The sequence below is a fragment of the Gadus chalcogrammus genome, chromosome 11, assembly GCF_026213295.1.
Source record: "Gadus chalcogrammus isolate NIFS_2021 chromosome 11, NIFS_Gcha_1.0, whole genome shotgun sequence".
Taxonomy (NCBI): Eukaryota; Metazoa; Chordata; class Actinopteri; order Gadiformes; family Gadidae; genus Gadus; species Gadus chalcogrammus.
In genome coordinates this window covers 11,093,653-11,120,589 of record NC_079422.1, presented here as the reverse complement: position 1 = coordinate 11,120,589, position 26,937 = coordinate 11,093,653, and the positions used below count along the sequence as shown (strand labels likewise).

Below are 26,937 nucleotides of genomic sequence, written 5' to 3'. Positions count from 1 at the left end.
AAATGCAGTTGTACGCGTAGTTGGGATCCACGTAAAGCAATCCGAGACGAATGTTAGTATGTAATGTAAAAGTAATTGTGTATTACTGTGTATTATCAAGATTTTTAGGATGTTGCTGAAGATCCTGATTTGGCCTCCAGAAAAAAAAAAGTATATAATTGATGCAATGTGTGCCGTGGACTAGGAACTGGCGTTCCCCCAAATTGGTTGTGAGGACGCACATGTAGCAGCGCGGTGAGGCGTCCCACATCCGTCAGGAGAAGGACACATATAAGTTGAAGACGCGACAATTTCCAGGCCATTTCCCCGTCATGGTGGTGGTGGCTGGACAGTGACAGGTAGCGGCCCACTGCGAGGTGGGGGGTGGGGGTGGGGGGGAGATGTGCTTCCTGCTGGCCAGACGTCGCTGACAGTGATGAATGGGAGAATGTGCGAGTGGTCCGGAGAAGCAGAGGAGATCTGGGCTAAAGATTGCTAGGCTAGCCATATTCAGAGCCACGACTCCCATGTGTACCATCATGACTGTTCACTTCGCTCATGGCACACCAAGTAAAGGAGCAAATGGGTGCAGTGCTAACTTAATGTTTAGGGCTTTGTAAGGCGGAGGACATGAGGAGAGTAGACAGATGATGAAACCCAGCAACGTCGCCAGGGCAACGCCTCAGAACATGCAGAAATCATTTTTTAGCTAACTTATTGGATGATTCAAGAAAGAAAAAGAGAGAGAGAGAGAGAGAGAGAGAGAGAGAGAGAGAGAGAGAGAGAGAGAGAGAGAGAGAGAGAGAGAGAGGGAGAGAGAGGGACAGAGAGGGACAGACAGACAGACAGACAGACAGACAGACAGACAGACAGACAGACAGACAGACAGACAGACAGACAGACAGACAGACAGACAGACAGACCGACAGACAGACCGACAGACAGACAGAGATCAACAGATAAAACGTTCTGGAATTCCCATTCTATAAAGCCCTGTGACATTATTGCAGGTGTCCCACATTATCTCCACTGAGACAGTCTGTCTCATTCTGTTCCTGTCTAACCTCAACAAGGTGAGAACAAGTGGTCAAAACGTCTAAAACATGAGAAGGTATTTTGGGAGATGGTTCTTCTTAGATGTTGTAATGAACTAGATAACAGACAAATTCACATGCTTTAAAATGAACATCTTTACCTGGCAAATTTACATCTGTTAATATATGTATCTCTGAATTGTATTTTATCCGGTTCCTTATAATTGGTCATCGATATCCAAGTTAAACGTTTTGTTTACTTCTCAGGAGAAATGTTTAGCTAGACTACGGGCTCCGGTTTAGAGTCAAGCAATTGCTGTATATTTTTCATCGCAATCGATTGATGAGTGCCTGATAAATAATTATCCATCGGACACTGGGGGAGAGCAATACATCAGCAGATGGATGTTGCCTTATTATTCCTTATTAGCTGAACATTCCAGGCCTTGAGATGAACCCCAGCACCAATCTGCCAGAGCACAGCACGTACTGAGAGGAAATCATAAATTTCCTATCATATCTGCAGTTTATTTTTCATCAAAACCCCAAAATATAAAAGGGCATTTCCAGAGGGAGAAATTAAGTATATGAAAGCAACAAAACTTAATTCTGTAATAACGTAATTATGTTACTTAGTCCTGCCTGTACAAGGGGTGTCGGCCTAATTAATTTCATTGGCATTTTCTGCCTTAGAAAGCTCATCAAACGCTGATGTGAATGGTTTTGATGCCGTTTTCAACCAGCTACTTTCCTTTACAGAACCAAAAAAAGGAATTCCCCATTACGCAGTTCCTTGAAATGGAAGATATCCGACATCTGACAGATTTGTGATCCCACAAAGTCCTCAGAAGTCAAGCCAACTCACTCCATATGTGTTAGGAGTTACTACAGGTATCCAATACCAGTCATATGAGAACTGTTTTTACAAAATGTAACATCAAAAAAACAAAGCTAAGCGCCCAGGGGAAGTGACTAGATGGCTGTTTGTAAACTAGACATATTCACACACAGAGCGACACTTGTATTATATTGTCATTTATTCCTAGTATAAGAGACATACAATGATATTTCTGCGAGTCCAGATTCACAGTAGCTCAGAAGGTGTAGACTAGAAATCATACAAAAAAAACATCCTGCTGAATCACTGATCCTCCACCCCAATGGCATGTATTTACACTCAAGCCAGGAGAAATCAAATACAGATTTCCCTCGTTTCGATCCATTCCCTTTCCCCACACAATCTCACTCGACAACTGATACAAAAACACATTGAAGCCTGATAGCTGCCAAAACTTCTCTTTAGCAATCTCATGGTCTGTCTTAAATAGGGGTTATTCGGCTGACATTTTTATACTCTTGTAATTGTCTGGTAACTCCACACTAACTTAGGTTTAGTCAACCCCAGCCCAGGTCCTAGTGTCTCAAGGGCTATTTATTCCTCTCAATTACTGACTAGTTAATGATGTGCTTTGTCAATTTAGCCCCAGGACATAGCAATCAATGGCTCCCAATTGCAGTTCCTTATAGATTGCTGTCTTGTTGATTTCCAGTAATGGAAATTTTCAGCACACCAGGGCCAAAATAACTTTGCCCGACACTGTGACAGCAGAGTTCTGAGAGAGGATGTATTTCCTGGGCTGGCTCTACTGACCCTATGCATCTCGTCTACGAATGTTTAGCGAACTAGTGACTCCCCCAGATCTTTTTTCTTCTCTCTAGCTCTATATACGATGACCCATTCATTGGGGGGGGGGGGGGGGGATTATTTCAGGGTTATGTGTGCATACTCTTTAAACACACGTCGATTTTGACTTTGATTTACTGTAGTTTCACAGAGCTGGTAACTCTGGGTGTTGAGCATTGCTGAATTTGCGTCCTTGTTCATTCATACTGCAAAATGCCATGTAAGTCCTCAAAACAATTTCTTTAGCGATCTACACAGTAAAATTTCTTGTTTTCACAAAGAAAACCTATTGTATTTTTGAACTTCTATGTCTAACAGATGAAAAAAATAATCTTTTTTTTTTTAAAGCATGTTCTCTTAGGATTGGAGCCAAAAACAACAAATCTGTTTAGCAAGCATGCAATAAAAAAGTTGTATATTTGATAATTTTTGTAGTTGGATATTAATCAAGAAGAACAAAAAGAGACCCTAAACAGAAGCTAGCGCTATGTGGCCAAAACAAAGATACAATGGCAATCACGAGTGGTGAAACCCGTTGAGGGGTGAATTGGTGAAACCAGATGGATGGGTTCAAAACCCTCCCCACACTTACCCCTCAGGATGGCATCCTGGGAAGCAGGAAAACACTTGCGATGTGGACACATGTAAAGAATTACATTCCAAAACGCAAAAATATCCGCTATGGGAAATTAGTAATACCTGATATTTGATGTGAAAGACAGCACCTAAGAGTACGTTACTTTTATTCTTACTAATCTGTTCGCCAAAAGATCAAAATAACTGATGAACAACTTGCTGTGAGAAAGTGACGGCAGCGATCACTTTATAAAAATTAAGATGGGATTGTTTTTTTCTTTTTTTTGTCAAATGTTTAATATATTGTTTTGGAATGAAAGTCTTCAAATATACAATAGATATGACACGTTGACAACCATATAAAATGAGACACCATCTATAGCGTGGTGGCCATTTTTAGCTCCGTGTCATTAATCACATACAATATTAAATAAGGCACACATTTACACATACAGTTAAAATTTGGCTAGTAATTATTCCTTTATTTACAACCAATAACCACAAAGTTAATAATAATTATACTAACTGCAGTCCATACTATGTAATGTCCATGTGCCTTCACGGCATACAAGGTTTTCTCTAGTCCTTTTTGGGCATTTTTTTAAATATATATCTTTGTATCCATTCGGGAGACGCTACGGAGCACCATTTTAACATTCAGTGAAAAAAAAAAAAAACTTTTTTGTATGCAACTCAACCCATCTTGCCCAGTCGTGAGCAAATCTTATCACATGGCAACCAAGCACACAACATCTTAACAACACCTGCCGATTTCCCTAATTGGTTAGAATGCTATGCCAATTAGCCAATTAGCTGGTGTGGTGACGCATGCATTCAGAGCTCCACGGAACGTGATTAGACAGCGCTGATCTCGTATGCGGGGGGAAGGATAATTAACATAGAAAAGAAATTAAAGGACCGTCTGTATTGAAGCGTCTCATTCCGTATTATCGCCATTATCAAGGCTGTGAATGTGTTGATGAAGTACATGTTTGCTTTCCCTAGACCTTCGCGGTCCTCATCTGAATTGAACTGTGGCCAGTGTTTTTCTTCGTCTTCTTCTTTTATAGCCTACGACTAAAGTGAGGCCGAAACAAAACTACCTTTAGGGGAGATGTCTTGCATCCCACATTACATGTACTGCATATGTATACATATACCGTGTGGATATAAACACACACATATATACATACACCAGCTTATAAACACATCTGAGGGTGGAGGGCAGGGAAGTCAGGGCTGGTTATCAACACTACATCTGAGAAAGTAAGCAAAGGCAAAACAAAAGTCCAATTCAACAGCATTGCAGGAGGTCATAGCTTCCAAGTCTTCAAGATGTCAATATATTTTGTCCGACCCTCCTGTGGCCATTGTTTAAAAAATAAAGAAAAAAGAGGAGCAACTTGCATTTTAAATGGACAATGAGAATATTGGCAGCCTTTCATCGTGTGGCAGCATTACGGTACACTAGTCTGTCAAGGGTTTATAAGCGAGTAGCTGAGCAATACCAATATGGTACAAAGATATTTGTTTGGACAAAAGAGAAGAGAAAAAAAAGCAAATTTGGTTTCTTGTCCACATAGCAAACGGCTGCCACGCGTCCAATCCTCTCTCTGTAGCAGTCTGTATCTCAACCGTTTTCTAAGGGAACATTCAGGAGGGACAATCTTTCTCCATAGTCTTAGAAGTCCGCCTCCGTGGAGCTCAGTAGTTGAACTTTCCCTGCTGGTTGACCGGAGAGGTGGCCGGTATGAACAGGGGCTTGGGCGGGACGTCGGGCTTGAGGGAGGTGGTCCGGCGCACGATGGCCCCCCGGTGCATTACCTCCTGCTGCTCGCCGCTGTAGCTGAGCTGCCGCGCCAGGTACCCGTTGGGGATGACGGGGTAGTGCACCTCGCACGCGCTCCCGGTGGAGTTCATCCGGGCCAGGAGGGGGGGGGGCTGGTGCGGCCCGCCGTTCCGCTGCCCGAAGCTGTGCTGCCGCGGGATCATGCCTCCGCCTCCTCCTGCACCTCCTCCTCCTCCTCCTCCTCCCGCACCTCCTCCTGCTCCGCCTCCTGCTCCTCCATTGGACATCTTGGCGGCGGCGGCGAGGAGCGAGTGCCTCTGGGAGGAGTGCCTCCGCTCCAGCGTGGACTGGTGGTGCGAGTGAATGTCCGGCGGGACGTCCATGCGACGGGTGAGGCTGTCCCGGGGTAACGTGGAGGAGCTGTAGTAGGGCGCTGACTCCGTCTCCGGGATCTGGGGCTGGATGCGCGTGGCCAATGCCAGCTGGCTGCTGCCGAAGCCGCCGCTGGCCATCAGACCGGAGGGGCTCATGAGCTGGGCGTTCTTGCTGCTGCTGCTGGCCTCGTGGATGTGCTTCAGCAACTCGTCCAGGGAGGTGACTTCCATGACCTTCTGTGGATAGCAAGGGTAGGGGTGCTGGGAAAGAATGCGGTCCACGTTAGGAATCTTGCGGTCTTCCGGATGCAGGGGTCCGCACATCAGTGCCTGCCCGTTGGACAGGCCATGGGAGTAAGGGTAGCTGGCCTGGTGCAGCAGGGCGGAGCTGGGCCTGGAGCTCATGTTGTGCGACTTGGGCTCCTTTGCGTTGTTGCAGTTCTGGTTCCGCTCCCACTGGTTCTTGAAGGCCTTCATGCTCTTGATTGGCAGCTCGGGCGTGGATTCGGGCGTGGGCAGGCCGGACAGCTCTGAGGAGTGGTGCAGGTGGTGGGGGTGCACCAGGTCGCCCATGGTGACCCCGTGGTGCCCGCTCCTCCGGGGATGGTGGTGCTCCTTGCTGTTGGAGAAGAAGGAGTTGTAGATCTTGGGCGAGGACACCTCCAGCTTGTCGTCCTTGTTCTGGCCATCCAGCAGGCCGTTGAGCTTGGCCAGGCTGCGGAGGGACAGGGCGTGGGGGATGGGAGCCTCTGGATCCTTGGCCAGCCTCTTTGTCTTGTGGCCTGTGTGGTTGCAGTAGCAGGAGACCAGGAAGCCGGAGAGAAAGGCGCCCAGGACGAAGGCCACCAGCACACAGGCGATGAGGAGGGTGTAGTGGACACTGTGGTTGGACTTATCCACATCTGGGGGCCGCCGCACTCCTACACGACGAGAGACAGCGAGGGAGAGAGTCAATACAGGTTTCAAAAACAGGAATGGCCAATTTAACAAGTGGAAGAGGCCTTTTTACCGGGCTTTTAAAATAGGTCAATGAGCAGCTGGGACAGACAGGTTATGTTTACAGAGGCCCGCTCTGCATGGGAGCCAGCATGGAATAGGTTGCAGTGTTTGAAGTAAGCTCCTGGCTTCCACCTTTTTCACTGCTAACCGATCAATAAAGCATTTCCTGCCAAGTATTTCTGCGCTTTCCCCCTCTGACTGGGAGCGTGGCGGCAAAAGCCAACAACTCCCCAGTAGACAGGAAATCTAACTCTGAAATGAAGCGTGTGGCTTTAAAATATTGATGAAGTGCGCGCTGCCACCAGCCTGAAGCGGGCCCCTCTGAAGCCCTTGCTCGGCCCGGCCGGGCCGGGACGTGGCACCTGGCATGACGGCACCGGCCAAAAATAACACATCTGTCCCTGGAGCCGGCCGAGTGTCACCTCTGCCAACGCTGAATCAAATTAGGTCATGGGCTTAAGTCAAATGAATCCTTGAGGAACACCCGTCCGCGGCCCCGGGAACACAGGTGTTCTCTTTGCGGCCCCAGCACAATCACCGTGTAAACGGCCCCTGGTGACACGACCCGGACCGAGGAGCTCTGGCCTAATGGCGTGGAAATAATATAAAGGGATTGAAACCTGCCACTTTTCATAATCCCGCCTCATTTTCGAAGAGGCTGTGCCATCTGCAATGCCAGACCCCTTTCTAGCCTTAATGACAGCTCCTGTGAAATTGATTAGTCTGGGAAAAGGAGACAGACAGCTTGCACCAGGGAGTGGGGGGGGGTGGGGGGAGATGGGGGAGAGCAAAAACACACAGGTGTTCCAAACAGGCTTGATTCAAAGGGAAATGAAAGACTCACTCAGGTGTCAAAATAGGCAATAATTCCACAACAATCGGTCTCGTAGCAAGGCCGACGTGTGAAGGAAAGGATTCAGGGACGCGCAAACGCGATGTGTCGCATCGTACGGCGCTCTCTTTGCTTGCATGTTCAGGGGAGACGGTGAACTTGTACACACATTAATTTCACAAAAAAAGGCTTACGCTAAAGGTATTGATGAGTACTACTTGAAAAGGCACTACTTGACCTTCCTCTTTGTGCACAAGTCTGTGACTAAGGTCAATATTTGTAGAGCCTGCTACGAGAGAATAAAAAGGCTCAGGTTTAGTGGTTGACTGAAATTCACAAAGTATGTGGGTGAGTGGCTTCCACGGCACTTTTGTATTGTACGCATAGAGTATGAAATGGAGCAAACAACTCCTCCACCTCTTGGGATCCTCAAAGCCTAGCCGGTACAGAATCGTTTACAAGCAAAGGGCAAAATTACAAGTAGAATGAAACAGGCTTTATTTTTCTATTCTTGATATGTTCGTGTGCGTGCAAATGCCAATTTGCGCGCGAGCGAACACATTCTAATAGAGTGGGATTATGCAGTTGGTAAAGTTTTTTCTGCGGAGCCATCCTTCAAGCTTTTCTGTGTGACAGTATACTAACAGGCTTATTATCTCTGCCAAACGTCTTTACCCGCCACCATTTCCCTATACAAAGATGGAACACTTATTAATAGGACACACAAAGTCTTTCTGGGAAGGAACATTTCGATGGAGCTTCAATATATAAAAAGAAAAAAGCTCAATGTTTAGCCAGTTCTCTTTTTATGATTGCACAGGCTTATCACCACATTAAAAACTCATAAATCATAATTGATCTCCCAATTGGAAAGACGTCTAAGTGAAGCCGCTGTAAACCAGACTAAAACCTTTATTTAATCTCCAACTGATCCGTTTGTTTTCCTAGGGGCGAGAGCTATGCAATGACATACAATCCGTCAATCAGCAGTTGTGTGTCATGGATCTAACTGACCATGCATTGAGGGGGGGGGGGGGCAAGCAAACAGACTGGACCAATGCAGTCTGAACCCAAAGGCAAGCTGTTTCTATAGATGACTGACAAATCTCCCCCCCCGCTCTGCTTTCAACTCCGTGGTCTGACCCTGCCGCCAGAGGGGGGACACAGGCGTAGAGGGTGACTCACCCTCCCCCCCACCAAACTCCATCACCGTGGGGGGTCGTGGGTGGTTGGTTGTGGAACAACACCTCCTGGTCCAGATCAGAGGGGGGGGGGGGGGGGGGATGAGTCAAGTGCTACAGCAGGGGGGAGAGAGGGGGGAGGAGGTGCACCACACAGAGGGAGATAAGCCCTCCCCCTGTCCATTCAATTGACCTGTCACAACAAGCCTCGGAGCGGCCGGATGACTCCATCACTGACATATGGTGGGGGGCTCACGGCGAAATTAATACCCAGCGAGCGCTGGTGATGTTGTGTGGGTGGGGAGGGGGCCAATCAGCAGGAATCTGGGTGGGTGGTGCTGGTGGGCTTAGGAGGGTGTCATTGACAGACCACTGTGACCGGGCATTAATGCCAGTGCCCAGGCCTCATATTAAATACATCACATTTGCAGCTAAAGACCTTTGTAAACAGGAAGGCATTGATAAGCTTCAGTTGGTTTTTGTCAGGATTTTGTTGTTTTAGCTGTTCTGGTGCGTGCTCTGTTTATGTTCAGCCTCTATTGTACTTTCAGATTTTTTTATTTTTTTATGAATTTTAAAAGAATAATGTTTAGAATCATCCTCGATATATCAAACAATATTTGATATGAACCCACATATATATATATATATACATACATATACATATATATATACATATATATATATATATATATATATATATACATATATATATATACATATATATACATATATATATGTATGTATATATATATATATATATATATATATATATTCATAGTACATATACGTATATATATATACATATATATATATACACATACATACATACATATATATATATATACACCAGTGGAGGCTTCTCCATTGAGGAGAGGGAGGAAGATCCTCCCTAACATTGTTGAGAATAAAAAATGTAGATTGCCCAGACTATTGTAATGAATTAATGCCCTTAAATATGACTACTTTATTGCCTTTGAATATATAATGTTCGTTTCCCTGGGTAAAGGGACATTAGCACCCCCTATCGCCTATTGACAATTACTTCAGGGAGGAACGTCCTCCCTTCGCCTCCGTTCACTCCCATTCATTTTCCCGAAAGTACTGGCGGCCGGTGGATAACATGGGTTTCAATGGGAGAGAGGAGGAAAATCCTCCTCTGAGTGGCTGGGACCTTAAGGGGTCTGATTCGCGCAAAAATCTATCCGTCTGCGCTATGAACCAATAAGCAGGATCCCTGGATGTTGAGCAGTGTTGCCAGATTGGTCAGATTTCCCACCCAATTGGGCTACTTTTAACCATGTTAGGCTGGAAAGACTATCATTGGGCGGGAAATCTGCCCAATCTGGCAACGCTGTCGATAGCAAACCCGGTCTGCATTCAATGTTGCCAGATTGGGCGGGTTCCCGCCCAATTGGGCTACTTTAGATTTCATCTCGCGGGGAAAAAATGCATTGGGCGGGTATATACATTTTGGGCTGCTTTTGCCAATATCTGGCGGTTTTTTAATAATGTGAAAACAGCACACCAAACTGTTATTTTATGGTTTAAAAACGGTACAAATACAAAACTCAGTAGGCCTATACTTCAATATACTTCACGTCGTGATGTCACATCAACAAACCGTTGTGCGCCGACGCAGAAGTCTGAGGCAAAAGCCCGCTCTCTCTCAACTCTGTTAGCGAAATAAGCATCATGCCGAAGTGGGGGAAATATAAAAAACTTTATAGAAAGGAATGGGAGACCGACCCTGAATTAAAATCGTGGATCGCGCCTGCCCCAGCAGATGACAGCAAAGCTCGTTGCAGGTAGGCTATTGTAACGTTGAATTAAGAGCCCACCTCACCGGCAGTGTGTCTGCTTATAGGTCGGAATGAAGCGGCCACCGATTATTGACAGGATGGATACTTTATTCTACCGGACTCGTTCGCTTCTTCACTAGACACACACCCTACCGCTCACTCTCCTCGCTCGTCCACTCACTCGCTGACGTCACTCACACACACACCTTTCTCGCGCACACACATACGCTATTAGGACTAACGAAAAGGCAGGTGGTTGATGTTACCATAGATAGGATGTTACTGCTGTTAATTCTTGGGCCTGGCACTGGGATACAGGAAGTGCATTTTTCCACATTTTCTGTGACATGCACGGTCTGTGATAACAAAATAGAACTTGCCATTTGGGCTTAAATGTTTAATACCGTAGCGTTACCGCGTAATCAGAAGGACGAGTCGATATGGTAAAATCCCCAGGGATGTTTATTATTACTCCTCAACCGGACGGAGCATAAAAAATTGCAGCCATTAGAAGTAACTCTTGGCGCATATAACACTAGAACCACAACATGCGTTTAATGTTTATTCAAAAATTATTTTTTTCCTGTGAAAAACGTCATTGGGCGGTTTTTTGCTGAAGTGGGCGGGTTTTGGAACGCGATTGGGCGGATTTAGCTCAACCAAATCTGGCAACACTGTCTGCATTGCCGCGGTGCTCAGTCTGAGAGACGCAGAGCAAGTGAAATCTGCGACAGCGAGATCCTAAATGCACAATGGAAACATTGGAAACGGAGGACATTGTTAACGTCTTATTACAAAAAGCATTCTATTCTTTCAGTTACAGTGCTAAGTTAGCGACCAAAGAAAGAGGTAGACCACTTCCCAAAATCAAGGTCACCAGAAGTAATGGCAACGTCAGTGTTGTGAGTGCTACATGGTTTGCTAGGTACGCAACTGGTAGCATTACAAGCAATTGTAACTGAAAATAAACATAGCTAAATAACTTCAGTCAGTGAGGGCAAAAATAGGCCCAATGATAGGCCCAGATTTTTTGATTTACTTTTACAAATCAATAGTAGGCCTGATTTGACTAATATGCTTTGCATCCTTTCCTTCTCAAATTACAGTGATGCCACTGGTGGCTTTGTATACATTTTGTTCACATAACTCCCTCCCTGCTATTTTGTAGTTCACCAAAACACCCTGAAACAACTTGAGTCTCACATTCTTATGCCACCATACACCAACAGTGCAAGCAGGCCAATGGCAACCAAGCGCACAGTCCTTCCTCCCTCACTTTAAAAACCACCAGCCGCCACTGATATATATATATATATATATATATATATATATATATATATACATATATATATATATACACATATATATATATACACACATATATATATACACACATATATGTATACACACATATATATTTACACACATACATATATACACACATACACACATACATATATATATTAGAGCTGTCAAGCGATTAAAATATTTAATCGTGATTAATCGCATTAATGTCATAGTTAACTATGATTAATCGCGATTAATCACAAATTATTTTCTATGCTATATATCCCTTGATTTTTTTGTCCCATAATTCTTCTCATTTTAATTCTCTTAGCAACATGGTGAAGTGCATCGGCTTGCCTTGGGCAAATGATTTTTTTATTGATAACAACATTGGCATATACTGATCAAAACAGGACGATACAAAAAAAAGAGCCATTAAACGACTGCTTTGAACAAATGTCATTTGAACATAGCAGTCACGCTACTGCTTTGTTGTTTTGAGCCAAAGATTTTTTTTTTATTTTTTTTTATTAAATAAAATAATTGCGTTAATCGCGCGATAAAAAAATTAACGCCGTTAAATTTGGTTTGCGTTAACGGCGTTAATAACGCGTTTAACTGACAGCTCTAATATATATATATATATATATATATATATATATATATATATATATATATATGTATATGTATATGTATATCATGTATCATGAAATCGTATATCTTGATATGAAGTTATATAACAGCATCAGTACATTCACCTCAGGTAGAGGACACAACTCCCTTAACTCTGTGCCACTCTTTTCAATGTTTGGGTCCTTCCAGAGACCCTTGCATTCCCTTCCTGTCAGTGGCCGTGAGACGTTATACTTCTGTATCCCAGCCCGGTGACGGCTTAATATAGAGAAAGTCAAATGGCCAGTCAGTCTAACGGTGAACAAACAGATGGAGGGTGTGTGTGTGTGATTGTATGCATCTGTTTGTCAGTGTGCGTGGTTTCCAAAAGGTTTTGGAGATGGGGAAGAGAGAGAACGTGATGAACTTCAACCTGTGTGTCAGACTATGTGAACCAGGTGGTGTGTGTGTGTGTGTGTGTGTGTGTGTGTGTGTGTGTGTGTGTGTGTGTGTGTGTGTGTGTGTGTGTGTGTGTGTGTGTGTGTGTGTGTGTTGGGGGGGGGATGCAAGAATTCAGCTACTCTGATCAGAGATCACAGGGATGGCGTAGAAGTACGAAGGAATGAGCAAAAAAAAAAGGCAGATGAACGAGAAGAGTGACAGCGAGGTGGGCGTTTGATAGAGAGAGGGAGAGACAGAGAGCGAGAGACAGAGAGATAGAGAGAGCGAGAGAGTGACAGGGCGGATGAGTGACAGAATGTTTTGAAGCAATGCACTGCAGCGCAAGTTTTGTGAGGGAAGAGAGAGGGAGAGAGAGAGAGCGAGGGAGGCAGAGAGAGCGAGACAGAGAGACAGAGAGCGACAAAGTGCAAGAGAGAGAGACCTGCTTTAACCGCACTTGTTCCGCAGCACTGTAGGAAGAGCATCTCTCTCTGTGATTGCATCCGTATTGTTAAAAATAGACAGGGAGCAGCAGCATGTTATGTAAGCAGACCAAAGCTTTACATATCCTCTATGCTGGGGCTGAGTAATTGGAGATGGGTTTGTGCGTGGGAAAAACAAAGGCGCAAGCACTCCATCTCTCTCGCTCTCTCCCCCCATCCCTGTCTCTCTGTCTGTGGTTATGGGCTTCTGTATGCCAAGAGTTCTCCCTTTGTTAGTGAGGGAGTTAATGTGGGAAACAAAGTGGAACAGATAGGACAGCTACTCCTGGAGCTCATAGACCCTGAATTAGCCCAATTAGAGAACGCCTGGAAGCCCTCCTATTGGAGCGGTTGACTCGAGACAAACCACCACTCGTGACAACACGTGTTGTCATTGTAGACTCTGCTCCAAGGCGTGATTGACAGTGCGCGTGGTCTTGATGTGTGGTTTTAAGTTTCCCCGAGCTGAAAGGGAGAGAGAGAGCTTCTCTGTAGTTCCCAGAGAGTCGCTGATGTGCGGTAATAGCACAACTTGTGATTTACAAATCGATTGAAACCATTAATGGCAAAGACGCAAATGTGTGCAAGGGATTTTGCAGGAAGTTGTGGATTTCCTGAGTCTATACAAGGAAACACTTTCAAATGCAAAACAATTTGAAAAGGAACAATCCAAATGGGGGTGTGGGGGGGGCAGAACAATTTCACTGAAATTGTTTTATTCTTCCTCAAGGGTGCCTTTAAGTGGTTTACAGCCCAGGAAACAACTTCTGTGTTCTATTTTTGTACATTAATTGAGACGGCTCCCTGAAACAGCCTTGATTAGTTTCACTTTCTCTAAGCTAAGGACTGTGTGTAATTGTTTGGCTAATGGCGTCTCCATCCCAACTAAAATACACCAAGAAGAATCTCCTTGAGGCATCGTAGGCTATCATTATCAATCCCCCCCCCCCCAATCCCACTCCAATCAGGAAATTCTGAAAATGACTCTTTCCACAGAAAAATAAAAAATAGCAGTTAAAACTGTTAAAAGACTCCTGATGGGCTGAAATGAGGAAATAATAAAGTATTCTTTGTCAAGCTCAGGTTGTGAAAAGAGAGCAGTTTTCCTTCTCGGCTCAAAAACTTGACAGTTTAAATACAGAGTGGATGTTAACTGACAGACCTGGTTAATGAACACTGCATGACTGCGTGCACTACCGCTTGAAAAGTGAGTGCGTGTGTGTGTCGATCCCACCTGTGTACGAGTGCATGCGTGTGTATTACCAACCCCAAAGTGTGTGTGTGTGTGTGTGTTGGTGCGTGTGTGTGCTCACAAGGGGCCTGGATGCTGAGTGAGGGAATTCAATCATGTACTCCCGTTATTAGGAATTTGCATAATATTCCACCTCAGTGAGCGACCAATTGAATGCAGTTCTATTTCTGCGAGAGGTAAGAAGATATGCTGTAATATATCACATCGCCCTCCGACGGCTCCACACAGTAACAAGCAGCACAGCCCCTTCCAGGTGTGCTGATGCGTGCCGACCATTGACAGGTTTCATTAGGGTTTTAATTGGGTACAGGTAAATTAGGCATCATGGCGGAGCGTCGTGATCACATGATACGCCGCTCTCTCTCTCGCGCGCGCGCGCGTCTCCTTTGAACATGGCTCACGTCTCAATCAAAACATCCCTTTTCACTCTGCTGACAACAGTGTGGTTCTCCGGTGTCTAATGAATCAGGATACCAACACGACACAAGCAGGGAGGGGGGGGGGGGTGCTCTTGTTCACGCAGGGTTAAAAACAAATCAATGAACAACACACAGCAACAGGGAGTTAGAGGAGAGAACTATGCGTTTTTGGGCAGGGAAAGCAACCGGTTTCCAAGCTCTGCATTTCGCCCATGAACACACAGCTGGGTTGAGGGAGCAGGGTTCACAAGGAAACTTGAAAGAACAGTCCAAGTCGAAGGCCAGAATTGGTGCATTTGTATAGTTCAAATAATAATCTGATAATCTGAGTACTGTATTTCAGGGGACAAGTCTCTCTAAAGTTGACCATTGAGGTAACAGTTCCGCAGATCAGAAGAATGAACTAAGGAGGAGGCTGGTTCAGCTTCAACTGAGGAGGCGGGGTCAACTACAACTGAGGAGGCGGGGTCAACTAAAACTGAGGAGGCGGGGTCAACTTCAACTGAGAAGGCGGGGTCAACTTAATCTGAGGAGGCGGGGTCAACTTCAACTGAGGAGGCGGGGTCAACTTCAACTGAGGAGGCGGGGTCAACTACAACTGAGGAGGCGGGTTCAACTTCAACTGAGGAGGCGGGGTCAACTTCAACTGAGGAGGCGGGGTCAACTACAACTGGGGAGGCGGGGTCAACTACAACTGGGGAGGCGGGATCAACTTCAACTATGGAGTCGGGATCAACTTCAACTATGGAGTCGGGGTCAACTTCAACTGAGGAGGCGGGGTCAACTTCAACTGAGGAGGCGGGGTCAACTTCAACTGAGGAGGCGGGGTCACCTGTAATGGAAGATTAGGCAGGCAGGTACCAGGGCAGGACAGGGGTGATAAAAACTCACAAGGGCACGAGTGTTAAACTGTGTTAATAATCTGCACCTTAGGCTGCCAAGAAATTCTCCACAAACTGCTTTTAAAAACTCCCTGACTCACCGTCCACCTCAACCACGAAATGAGTAATGTTTGCTCATTTGATTAAAAATGTCATTAAACTCACCGGGCGATGGAAAGAGGAGCGTTCTGTAATGGTAATGACTCGTAAGGTGTTATACACATCGCCCCTAGCTAGCCACGACGCAAACATGATGTCACTCATAATGGCTGTAAAGCGCGCAGTCCAGAGCGCGCTAGAGTGCAGAACCGAGGAGGAGAAAAAGGGGGTGTCAAGGGTGTGTTTGCATAAGTGCCATTACGCCATGCCTGTAAGTAATGGGACGCCAAATTGGCTTCCACCACTGAGTGAATTAATTCTACGAGTGGGGTTTGTGTTAAATTAGAGACGGCTGATTGTTGCTAGCACTATGTGTGTGTGTGTGTGTTCGTCTCAGACAACTCTGACTTATAAATGGTTAAAAGAAAATGACCCGTGTAGTGTTTTGCGTCTCCCCTCCTCTGAGCTCAACCTTGGTCCCGTCAACGTCAGCATGCTAAATTATTAGAAAACGTTTCAGTCGTCGGCCTCCATTCAGCGCTTTAACTCGTTTTCCGTCCCAGCCCGTCGCTGAGCTCGCCAAATTCCCTGATTGGCCAACAGTCAGCGACAAAAGGTGGGAGCGACAGTAAGGGCGCTGCTGCTTTGATTGGCCAATGAACTCTGGAATACCCTTGGGCCCCCAGCGGGATAACACAGCGTCTCTAAATGTTCTCTGCCCGGAGACCGGGGGGAATTATTCTAATATAAGCAAGCAGGGTGAGGAGGAAGGATCATGACGACTAGTGTGAGTGACGTGCGGCGTAGCCCGGGCTAATGTTTACATGGGAGCGGATGCAGCCCGCTGTCTCTCAAGATACTAAGTGGTATAAATAACCGCTGGGAGACAACGCGGCGTAATGCCCTCCACCGCTCCAAGGACACATTCCTCCTTCATGTGAAAGTTCAGGCCGAGTTCACCCTCTGTTCCTCCTGCAGTGTTTTAATGAGTTTTCAGAACGCTCTCCTCCTCCTCCCTCCCCACTATTATCGGGCTGTCTCCCCCGCGCTCCTCAGCTAAATTAGCTACGAGCGCTAGCTTTTGGGGGGGGTAGGGGTGGGGGGGGGGGGGGTGTTCTCCACGCTGATTCCTCGGCGCGTATAGACGGGGTGTGTGAAGATAAGGTCAATTGAGAATTGGGGGCACAACCAAGGCAAATACGCAAGATGGTTTGGAAAGGGCTGAAAGCGTTGCCTTACGCACCACCGTTTTGCTAACAAACAGTCCTGTATTTCCCAACCATGGGGGATGCGGCCTTGGTTCCCTGACAGACACAGCCCTGCTCTGACTTGACTGCTGGCATTTTTCTAAATAGCAATAGGTCAACAAGTTCCCAGGCCGGGAATCCAAAGCAGGGCCCCGATTGAATACAGAACTTCACAGTTAGTTTTAATATTCATGTACTCAGTTCTCTATTTAAACCTTTTTATGTCTATGCTGCATAAAAGGAAAACAAAGTTTTTGTTGTTGCCGCTTGTGATTTGTCTGTAAGGTGTGTTAAAAGGTTGAACGTTTTATGGATATGAAAAATGTATTCTCCAGAGTGATAAATACATATTTCCTTTTTTCAAAACTCTTTCTAAGTCATTAAACATTTTTTAAATGCCTTTCAGAGTTGCAAGTTAGTAGCTCAGGGGATCAAGTTGTTATGCCCCTGTTTGCTCAAGGGCGCTATAACAGCACCGTGGCACCATTTACACAAATGATCATCTCCTTATGAAATTATCTGCGATCTAGTTCTGCTGAGTAAAGCAATGCTAAGCAGATGGGGACAGATGTAAAGATAATCAGAGTGAAGGGTGGAGAGAGAGAGAGAGAGAGAGAGAGAGAGAGAGAGAGAGAGAGAGAGAGAGAGAGAGAGAGAGAGAGAGAGAGAGAGAGAGAGAGAGAGAAAGAGAGAGAGAGAGAGAGAGAGAGAGAGAGAGAGAGAGAGAGAGAGAGAGAGGGATAAAGACAGACAGGGGGAGAGAGAATAATAGAGAGAGCAAGTGAATAGGCGGAAGGGAAAATGAGAAGCAATATATATATATATGCATAGAGAGAGAGAAAATCAGATAGTGAAAGAGAGATAGAGCCATGGAAAGCTGGAGAGCGACAGAGAGGGAGATGAAAAGAACAATGGGAAATGTTCATTGAAATGAACAACAATGTGGGAGTGCAGCCCTGTTTCTTGCCCAAACGCATCACCACGGTCCTCTGATCAAGCACCACCACCTCTAACAGATTGGGTCCACCGTGTTCCTAATAGATCCACATCCTCCCACCTGTCCTTCCACTGTCCCCCAGGAAGCTGTTTTATTTGTGGGGTTCAGATTTGATGATTTACATTTAAAGAGCGGATTGGCATGGTGACCGGAGACGAGGCAGCCATGGACGCTTGCTTTCTCCAGACTGATTGATGGAGTCTCTGGGACGGATTGCCATCTCACTGAAGGAGGCTGTGGACATTGGGGTTGTAACACAGAAACGTTCAGCTGCGCAGTCAAACACCCCAGATTATCCTGCGCCCCTAGACTTTAGACTGTAGAAATGGACTGGTCTCTGTGGTGTTGAAATGTAAAGCTGTAGAACTCAAAGAGGGTCTGAGGGTGGTGTGTGAGATGTGACCTGGGTTCCACATGGTGAGGGTCTGTTGGGGGCTGAACTACACCAACCGGGCAGGGGGTCAGGGGGTTAGGGTTTTGTTTGGCCTTGGCACACAGTTTGATCTGAGGACTTTTATTGGATCAAAACTGTTTAAATTAAATTTGAACTCCAATCGCAGTTCATGGTTCAAAACAAGAAAACTGCAATGTTGCATTTTGTGATGGTATTTCAGCAGGGTCATATGTCTTTTTTTTTACCGCCATATATTAATCAATATATGCAAATCATATTTGAACCATCAATAATCAATATCATGCCCCATCACATGAATAATGGACGGTGGGGGCAAAATCCATTAGCCAATCATTTTGCCATTTAGTAAGAGACTACATCCAAATTGTTAAAAGGTTAGTCAACTAATCTAAGTCATACTCGGTCTAAGTCAGCCTAAGAGTACATTAAATAGTTTAGGCATGCATGCATGAACAGTCAGCCATAAATGCAAGGCAACCCTGGGCATTTGCTGAAAATGTCTCCTTAAAAGTCATTTTCTGCAAGACTTTAAGCCATCCATCATAAATAATTGCAATAAAGAACATTTGTACTTGGGAAAGCAAAAAATACATTTCTGAGAGATGGATGTGCAAAAAAATATTCTGGTGGTAGTATAGCGTTGGGTGTTTCAAAGTAAGAGCGTTCCATTTCAATATGCATGGGAAGCGGAATGCAGAGGGGTTGACTGATGCGCGTACGTGTTCTAGGATGCATGCTCCAAACAGGCCGATGTCTCACGGAGGGGAGACCTGGTTCTAACCTATATCCACGACCCCCAACGGGGGCCAACAGGCAGTTAGTAGTCATGGTTACGAGTGCACGGTTAACCACTCGGGACCCCCCCACCCCCCCCCCCCAGTGCAATGCGTCGCAAGTCCGTTTAGTTCGGTTAGGAGAGATAACCCCGCCCCCCTTACCCTCCATCTCCACACTGATTGGCTCCGAGTCAGGTGACCCCTGTTGCCCTACGAGGGCAGGGCCATCGGGACCTGTGCCTCTTTCGGGGTCACCTGCCTCCTTTGGCAGTGCAGGCCCACCATTGGTTGTGCTGGCGGTTGCGGGTGTGGTCTTCCCTGTGATTGTGGCGAAGGTGGGAGGAGGAGGTGAAGGAGGAGGAGGGAGGGAGGGAAGGGAAGGGAGGGTGAGAGGGTGAGTGGTTAGAGAGATGAGAAATGTGAATAGCCCACAGAATATGTTGGTCCCGTAAAGGTACGGCCTCCCAGAAGAGGAAGCTCAGAGGAAGAGCCCCCGATAGGACGCCGAGATCACCCGTATGTTAATCGCTTCATATCAAGACCCCTGGGATAAGCCCCGCCCACTTCCTGTCAATGGACCAGATATGGAAATAGCAGTCCAATCAACGAAGAACTATTCTTTCGGAGCATGTTAATGGCACAGAATCTTTCTTGTTATATACACATATGTATATGGTGGTTATTGTTAATTTCCAAATAGTTAGAAATTTTGTTAATTACTGAGTGATGTACTGGTTAAATGTGTGAAACACTAGTATTCAGTAGTAATTATGGGCATTTACCTGATGTACTAAACAGCAAGTCAGAGTGTTGCATCAAAGTACCAACATTAACCTTGCCATGCATATTATGTGTAGCAAAGCAAACCTTGCATGCTGAATACTAACCCTCCACTTACACCAGAAAGTCTAACATGGAGAACACATTTCCCCTAGCTACCTCAGAAAAATAAGAGGGCAATTATTGTCCGTACAAACCAAGCATTTCCAAAGCATTATCTACACCTGAAACGCCACTCACCAGACGTTAACACAGATAGATACTCTTGTTAACAATGCCCTCAACATACTAAAAAAAGCCCCCTCCAATTCCTTCCATAATCATTAAAAAATAAAGAAGCAGCAGCAAGTTCAGTATAATTTTTTTCCAACAAGCGGACACAAAAATAGACTCAGGCGCGCAACGCTGGCCGCCTGTCATGGCTTCATATGAATAAGCTGCTGGGTGTTAGTTTGCAGGTGGTTATTTGTCATTTAGCCAATCAGAAACCATTTAACCCCAGGGCTCCAGGCTCCGAATCCTAGCTCTGGTCTATTTGAATAAAACTCTGTAGGCCTACTCTGTGTGTACAACATACAAACACCACCCAGTTCTCCGGTACAAGATGGGCTCCACATCCACTGTCCTTTGAACTCCTACGCGGTGAAGCCACCCTACTGTCTCTCTGTCTCGCCCTCCTCCAATGGCATCGGAGACGAGCTGGAACCCTCCTCCTCCGCCCCCTCACTCACGCCTTTTAACAGACAAAACGCTCCTGGCTTGAGTCAAAGTGGACAACAGAATAAAACACATTGACCAAAGACCAAGGAGAAAAAAACAAAACAACTTCGGCATTTTTGATCTGCACATTTCAAGGACGAACCCGGAGCCCCCCTGCTGGGCCAGGGCTGGCTCCGCCGCTCACGTAATCACACGCCACATTTTGGACAACTAGACGGCAAGTCACGCGGAGTAGTTGTGGCTTTAATCCTCTGTCAAGTGCCCGTCCTTGAGATCTGGTGTGTGCGTGTGCGCGCGTGTGTGTGTGTGTAAGCACGTAGGCTTGCGATGCTGGCCAGCGCTCCTGAGCTAACAGGCCAGCCATGACGCTAACATACTGCAAAATGTCCGCCCAGCCAGGACCAGTGGGGGGGGGGGCTGTTCTCATGTGCCTGTACTCATTCTAGCCTCCCTGTGCCAGTTGACAGCTTTCGCTTTGAATAAGATGCCCTGTCAGAGCGCCATCTGTGCCAAGCAAATTAAAGCGCCACGCGAGGGAGCGCCGGCGATGGCGTGCTGGACGCTAGCCCGAGGGCTGCGTTATTAGTTCCATTTTTCACAAAATGCTGCGATTGTGTGCGGCCGGGCGGCACACACTCGCTTACTGTTGAGAGAATTAGAACGGGAGACAAGGCCCGTTTCACAACAGAGAATGGTTTGATTTGGGCGCCGGACCCGTGGCCTTCTCTCCCTTTCTCCCCGTGTCGCTCTGCGTGGGCCCTGATTGGCTGGGGCATTGGGGTAAAGGAGGAACAAAGAGAGAGAGAGAGAGAGACGTGCCCCTGGGCTGTGGCGCAGGGAACCCTGTGCGTCGACAGCTTTGTTCTGCATATGGGCTGTGTTATTGTGTGGGAAAGCTGATAATTGATCTTCCCTGCGCACGGCTCCGAGGGCTTTTGTGAAACGCTGCTCGAAAAAACAACAACAACGGAAAAAAAACAACACCTCCCGCCTCTCCCTACTGACAGAACCCCCCCCAAAAAAAGTTGAAATAAACAAAGCAAACACAAAAGGCCCTTCGGTTCTGAGCTTCAAAAGGTGTGTACAACTGACGGCTGACGGGGGGGCCCCAAAGGGGTTAACCACCAGGGGGCGCTCATCAAAACCTCTTTGCTACCCTCTGGGTCCTCTTCCCTCCAGCAGGCAGACCGACTACAGCGTGCCCACAGATGCATTCTGGGAGGTTAGGTGTGGGGGTAAGCCTCTGGCAGACATACTTCTGTTCTCACACACACACACACACACACACATATATAGAGAGAGAGATCGAGAGAGAGAGAGAGAGAGAGACACAGAGAGAGAGAGAGAGAGACAGAGACAGAGAGAGAGAGAGAGAGAGAGAGAGAGAGAGAGAGAGAGAGAGAGAGAGAGAGAGAGAGAGATAGAGAGAGCTGAAGAGAGCAAGTGAGTGAGAGATGGAGAAAGAGTCAGAGAGAGTGAGAGCGAGCGAGAGAGAGCACTGAATGGATGAATCTAGAGAGCCATAATGGCTGCCATCTCTTGCCGCTGATACTAATCACTGGCCTGGATATACCGCCATCATTAGCTCCCCAGTGACCCAATTTGTCCGGAGACGAACAGGCCTCGACTTTCAGTCATATAAGTCTTCAAAACTTTCTCTCTCCAGTGAGCCTAAGATGTGTGGTGTTAGTAAGTCACACTATTTGACTGGCGGCAGTTGGGCTGGCGTAAATCTCTTGTAGATAAAAAACAGGCCGTGAAGTTAGCCCTCCTAAACCCGGGAGGCCCCAGTACCAGAGTGTTAGCCAGAGTACCTACAGAGCAGCTACCAGTATCACCCAGGCAAAGAAAAAGATACACTCTCCATCTCCCGCTAGTCTTCATCAACAAAACATTATCGCAGACTTTTGGCACAAGACTCTTTGCTGTGTGAAAGAGCCCTCTCCCTTAGCCAGAAGAGCCAGAAGAGGCTGCACCATGTCCAATGGATGTGGTGTTGGGTGGTGTATGTGTGTTAGTGTGTGTGTGGGGGGGGGGGGGGGGGGGGGGGTGAAGGGTAAAGGTAATGGGACGAGGCCGGGGGTGCTGGATCCAAGGTACGGGGAGTTAGGCGGCTCAGCGAGTGTAGCATCTTGGAGCACCCATGGAGAGAAGGATGCCGTTTCCAAACCAGCTGGATACTGGAGAGGAGGGTTACCAGCGCCAGAACCGAATGATCAGACACACACACATAGATACACGCTCCTGAGAAGATAACCTCAGATTGATGCAGCTCTTGGGGGGGGGGGAATCGAACCGGTGAGCGCACAGACCCCTGGAAGGCTTATCTAACCAGTTGGGGGAGCCCCGCTAGGTTCATAGGCTTGTTCCACCAGCTTTAGCCAGAACAGTTAAGGCTTTGGGTCCTCAGTGCTAACCGGGTAACCGGCCGGTTGTGAGGGGAGCTAGCTTGTTATCGAGTGGATCTACTGACCGTACGCCGAGTCCGCCGCCACCGTGTTCTGCTTGCGTGTCGTCGCCAGGACATCTGGGGGGGGGGGGAAGAAAAAGAAAAATGGATAAGCAAAATGATTTTCAACAGGGCCCCCTCACATACCCCTGAGTGGTACAGGCCTTATAGATGAGCGGGCAGACACCCCAGATGCAGGGGGGGCAGAGGACCGGGATGCAGAGCCATTAATAAACATATAGGGCCAAGCCGGAGCTCAGCAGCACATGCCAGGTGATGTTCAGGAAGCAAACGAGCTTCCGAGACCTCGCTTTCCTTCAATTAGTCTCCGTGTGGGGGCCGGGAATAACAAGGCGCCCGCAAAACGCTTTATCATGCCGACACCCACGCCCCAGACGTCTCTCTGCCTTTGAACGGCATCACACTGCACTACTTTATGGACAATGGCGGGGAAAACCTCGCTGCCACGATTGGTTAAAGAGATTAACGTTGGGGCTGACTGAGGAGGAGGCGGAGATAAATAGGAAAATAAAAAAAGATTGCCTTCTTAGGACGTACCGTGGCAGTTCTCAGGATACTGCGGCTGGCTGTTTTCCACGTCCTGTTCAAATCCGCCCCTAGAGAGAGAGAGGGAGAGACGTAGACAGAGAGATGTTGTTGGGGAATTTTCCTAAATACATTATGCATTTGACTACTTTATACCAACAGCATGTACTCGAGGTGAGAACACCGATGCCTTGCTGTAAATCGGAAGTGGGTGATTATGTCGATTCTCTTGAAATACAACCAAACGCGGTATACAGAACACCTACTCAATTCAGAAATCATAGACCTGGGGTCAAAAAATCACCAGGTTTGCGACTCGGGGTCTATGATTGCTGACTCGATCTCCATGAACGCTGACGACGGTAGTCTGTCGGCTCAGTGCATTAGACGTAGCCTCTGAGTAATGCACGGAGGGGCCATGTGGTGGGCAGGTGAGGGAAAGAGCCAGCAGCCCATTAGTTCCAGTGCAGAACCTCCAGCCTGGTGATAAACCTCCCACCACGCAGCAGACGGCCGCCGGCACAATTAAAGAAATGTATTGGGGCCAGGAATAGACCTATCAGGAGCGGGCATGGGACACATCATGTGTCCGCACACGCATCAACACCCACGCCTTTCACAAGACAAACTCACTTATTGATATCAAACACCCACCCCGGCACCGAATGATGATAAAACATACAGACGCCAGAGCGATGAATAGTGTAATCGACACTTTTATAGACATGAACACGTGTTTGCAGGGCTGTGCGCGTGCGTATGCATGTGTAGGGTCGCATGTGTGTGTGTGGCGGTTTTAGTCTTGTATGTATCTGTAATCATGGTTGAGGGTGTGACTGTGTGAGTCTGTGTGCGCATCTTTTTGAGTTTAGTCTCTGTGTGCATGTGTATAGTCATGTTTATGTGTGTGGGTGTGTGCAGTCATCATCTGTATGTGTTTATGCGAGTATTTGTGGGTGTGGGTTTAGTTTATGTTTGTGTGTGTAGTAATCTGTATGTGTCTTTGTGTTTGTGTACGTGTGTGTTTGAAGTAATCTGTATGTGCGTAGTCATCTGTATGTGTGTGTGTGTGTGTGTATTCATGCGTGTTTGTGTGTGTGTGTATAGAGCAGGGAAGCAGCTAGATTGCCAGCGGAACCAGCTGGGGGGGGGGGGGGGGGGGGGGGAAGATGCAACTGGATCTGTTAAAGCAGCAGCTGGTGGGTTTAAAGGTGGATGCGCGTGTTTATCTCTGTGTATTTGTGTTTGTTTGTGCATATTTATGCGTACGTGTGTTTGTGTACTAAACAAGACTTCTCATACATTTAATGACACACCATGGTTTGTCGTTCGCAAACTACACTAACTACACATGTTATGATATTTCACCACGTATTTCAGCATTTATACAATTAATTACACATAAAGCCTACACACATTGCATAGGAAACATGCTCGCTGCAACAGCACTGCACATGTAAGACATTATCATCTTTGGCATTATTATGATTTCTTCCATTGAATTGCTCCTTGTTGCTTTAATTCCCCCAACACTGTGTAACTGTGCATTTTGGAGATTAATAAAATATGGTTCTGTGAAATAAAATGCCTTGTGCATGGTAAATAGAGAGCCACTTTTAATAATTAATGCCGGCCACTCAAAACCCATTCATATATGCAACATCAGCTGGTCGACGCTAGCTAGGAGTGACTTGCTCGTGAGCGCTTTACCAAGAGACTTGGTATAGTGAACCAGCAACCCGTCAAATGCAAGGCATTCCTGTGGGGACCTGTGAAGTGACCAGCACCACCACTCCACACAGACGTTCCCAACACAGAGGTTCATACCCCCACACCCCAGCCTGTCTCTGCCAGGCCGTTTAGAGAGGACCGTTTTGGACTTTTCTTCTGGTTCAGTGATGTTCCGAACGGCTGAGCTGCCTGCCAAACATCCCTATCACACATGACCACAGCCGCCCCTGACATCGGCGCAGACATCGCTTTTCGAAACATGTTTGATACTACACCCCATTCGTACACACACACACACCCAGACACACAGAAACACAGCTGGGAATCCAGAATATACAAGACAGATATCTCCACATTCACGCACAGCCATTTGATTAAACATTGTTCTCTTTCAAAAGGAAAAAAACCTACGCGATAACATTCGTATTCAAGAATTTACAAGAAGCGAATATGGACACACATAAACAACGTACACCTTTGGGAGAACCAGACAGATGGGCACGCATGTATCTCATTACACCATGTCTACACATTGTTTACACTTGAAATCACGGCATTCATATGCTAGCATGCACACTTAGAGAACCTTGAGACACGCACACACACACACACACACACACACACACACACACACACACACACACACACACACACACACACACACACACACACACACACACACACACACACACACACACACACACACACACAATCCCCACCAGGGCCTGTCAGAGAGAGGCTATGGGAAACAATATGTCTGTCTGGCCGCTTGTGGGTGCTCCGTGCCACTGCGGAGGCCCACTGCAGGCCGTCAAACGAACTCACTCTTCCCTGTCTGTCTGAGGCCCGGTCAGTGTGATGTCACCGGGCAGAGGGCAGCAGCAGCCTTCACTTCACTTTAGAGTTATTCATGGATTTTTTCTTTCGTCGCCTTTTCTTTTTTTTTTCTCTTACAACTCATCAATGTCAAGAAATCTGCCTTGGTGGCGGCGGTCTCCGAGGTGATGTTCAGCCGGAGAGACGGGCTTTGAGAATCTGCAGTCGACCAGAGATGAGTGAAGTGGCCTCTGTACAACTCTTTTTAACATCCGAGGGTTTCGTCCCACACAATCCTATTACGCTAACTCTCCCTCTGTCCACTGCTGGAACAGGGCGGGGGAGCCAATCGTTAACCACCGCCGACATGTGCTAGGCAGTCTATAGGAGGGGGAAATGAATGGGCACGGGAGAGGTGAGAAGAAAGAGGGAACTTGTTATACAAACAGAAAGAAGAAACAAAGAGCTAAAGAAAGAAGAACAAAGGGAGAGAATGAGAAAGAGGATGGATGTGATGCATTCACAGAGGTGTATTGATTGGGCTTTTGCCTTCTCGCGTACTCGCACACACACACCCACTACGAGGAACAGGGCTATGGATTCAAGTGCACACACAGACACGCACAGACACGTACGCGCACGCACACGCACACACACACACACACACAAGGAACGTGGTCAAATTGATTCAAGTGCGACAAGGCTGCTTCTTTCCATCTTGTTTTCTGGCACAACGG

General features: G+C 46.7%; 1 protein-coding gene across 3 annotated transcripts in view; it reads right to left on the bottom strand.

Annotated features, from left to right (window-relative positions):
- Positions 1-3,936: 3,936 nt before the first annotated feature.
- Positions 3,937-26,937, bottom strand: part of sema6e (sema domain, transmembrane domain (TM), and cytoplasmic domain, (semaphorin) 6E) — a 123,979-nt gene continuing 100,978 nt past the window's right edge. For 2 of the 3 annotated variants that reach the window (XM_056603028.1, XM_056603029.1), the window contains 4 exons: positions 23,666-23,724; positions 23,132-23,185; positions 19,321-19,476; positions 3,937-6,356 (listed from right to left, as the gene is read on the bottom strand). In XM_056603028.1, the coding sequence (XP_056459003.1) occupies positions 4,978-6,356; positions 19,321-19,476; positions 23,132-23,185; positions 23,666-23,724 (1,648 nt within the window). In that variant the 3' untranslated portion in view covers positions 3,937-4,977. The remainder of the gene's footprint in view (positions 6,357-19,320; positions 19,477-23,131; positions 23,186-23,665; positions 23,725-26,937) is intronic. The other variant, XM_056603030.1, reaches the window with a different exon arrangement.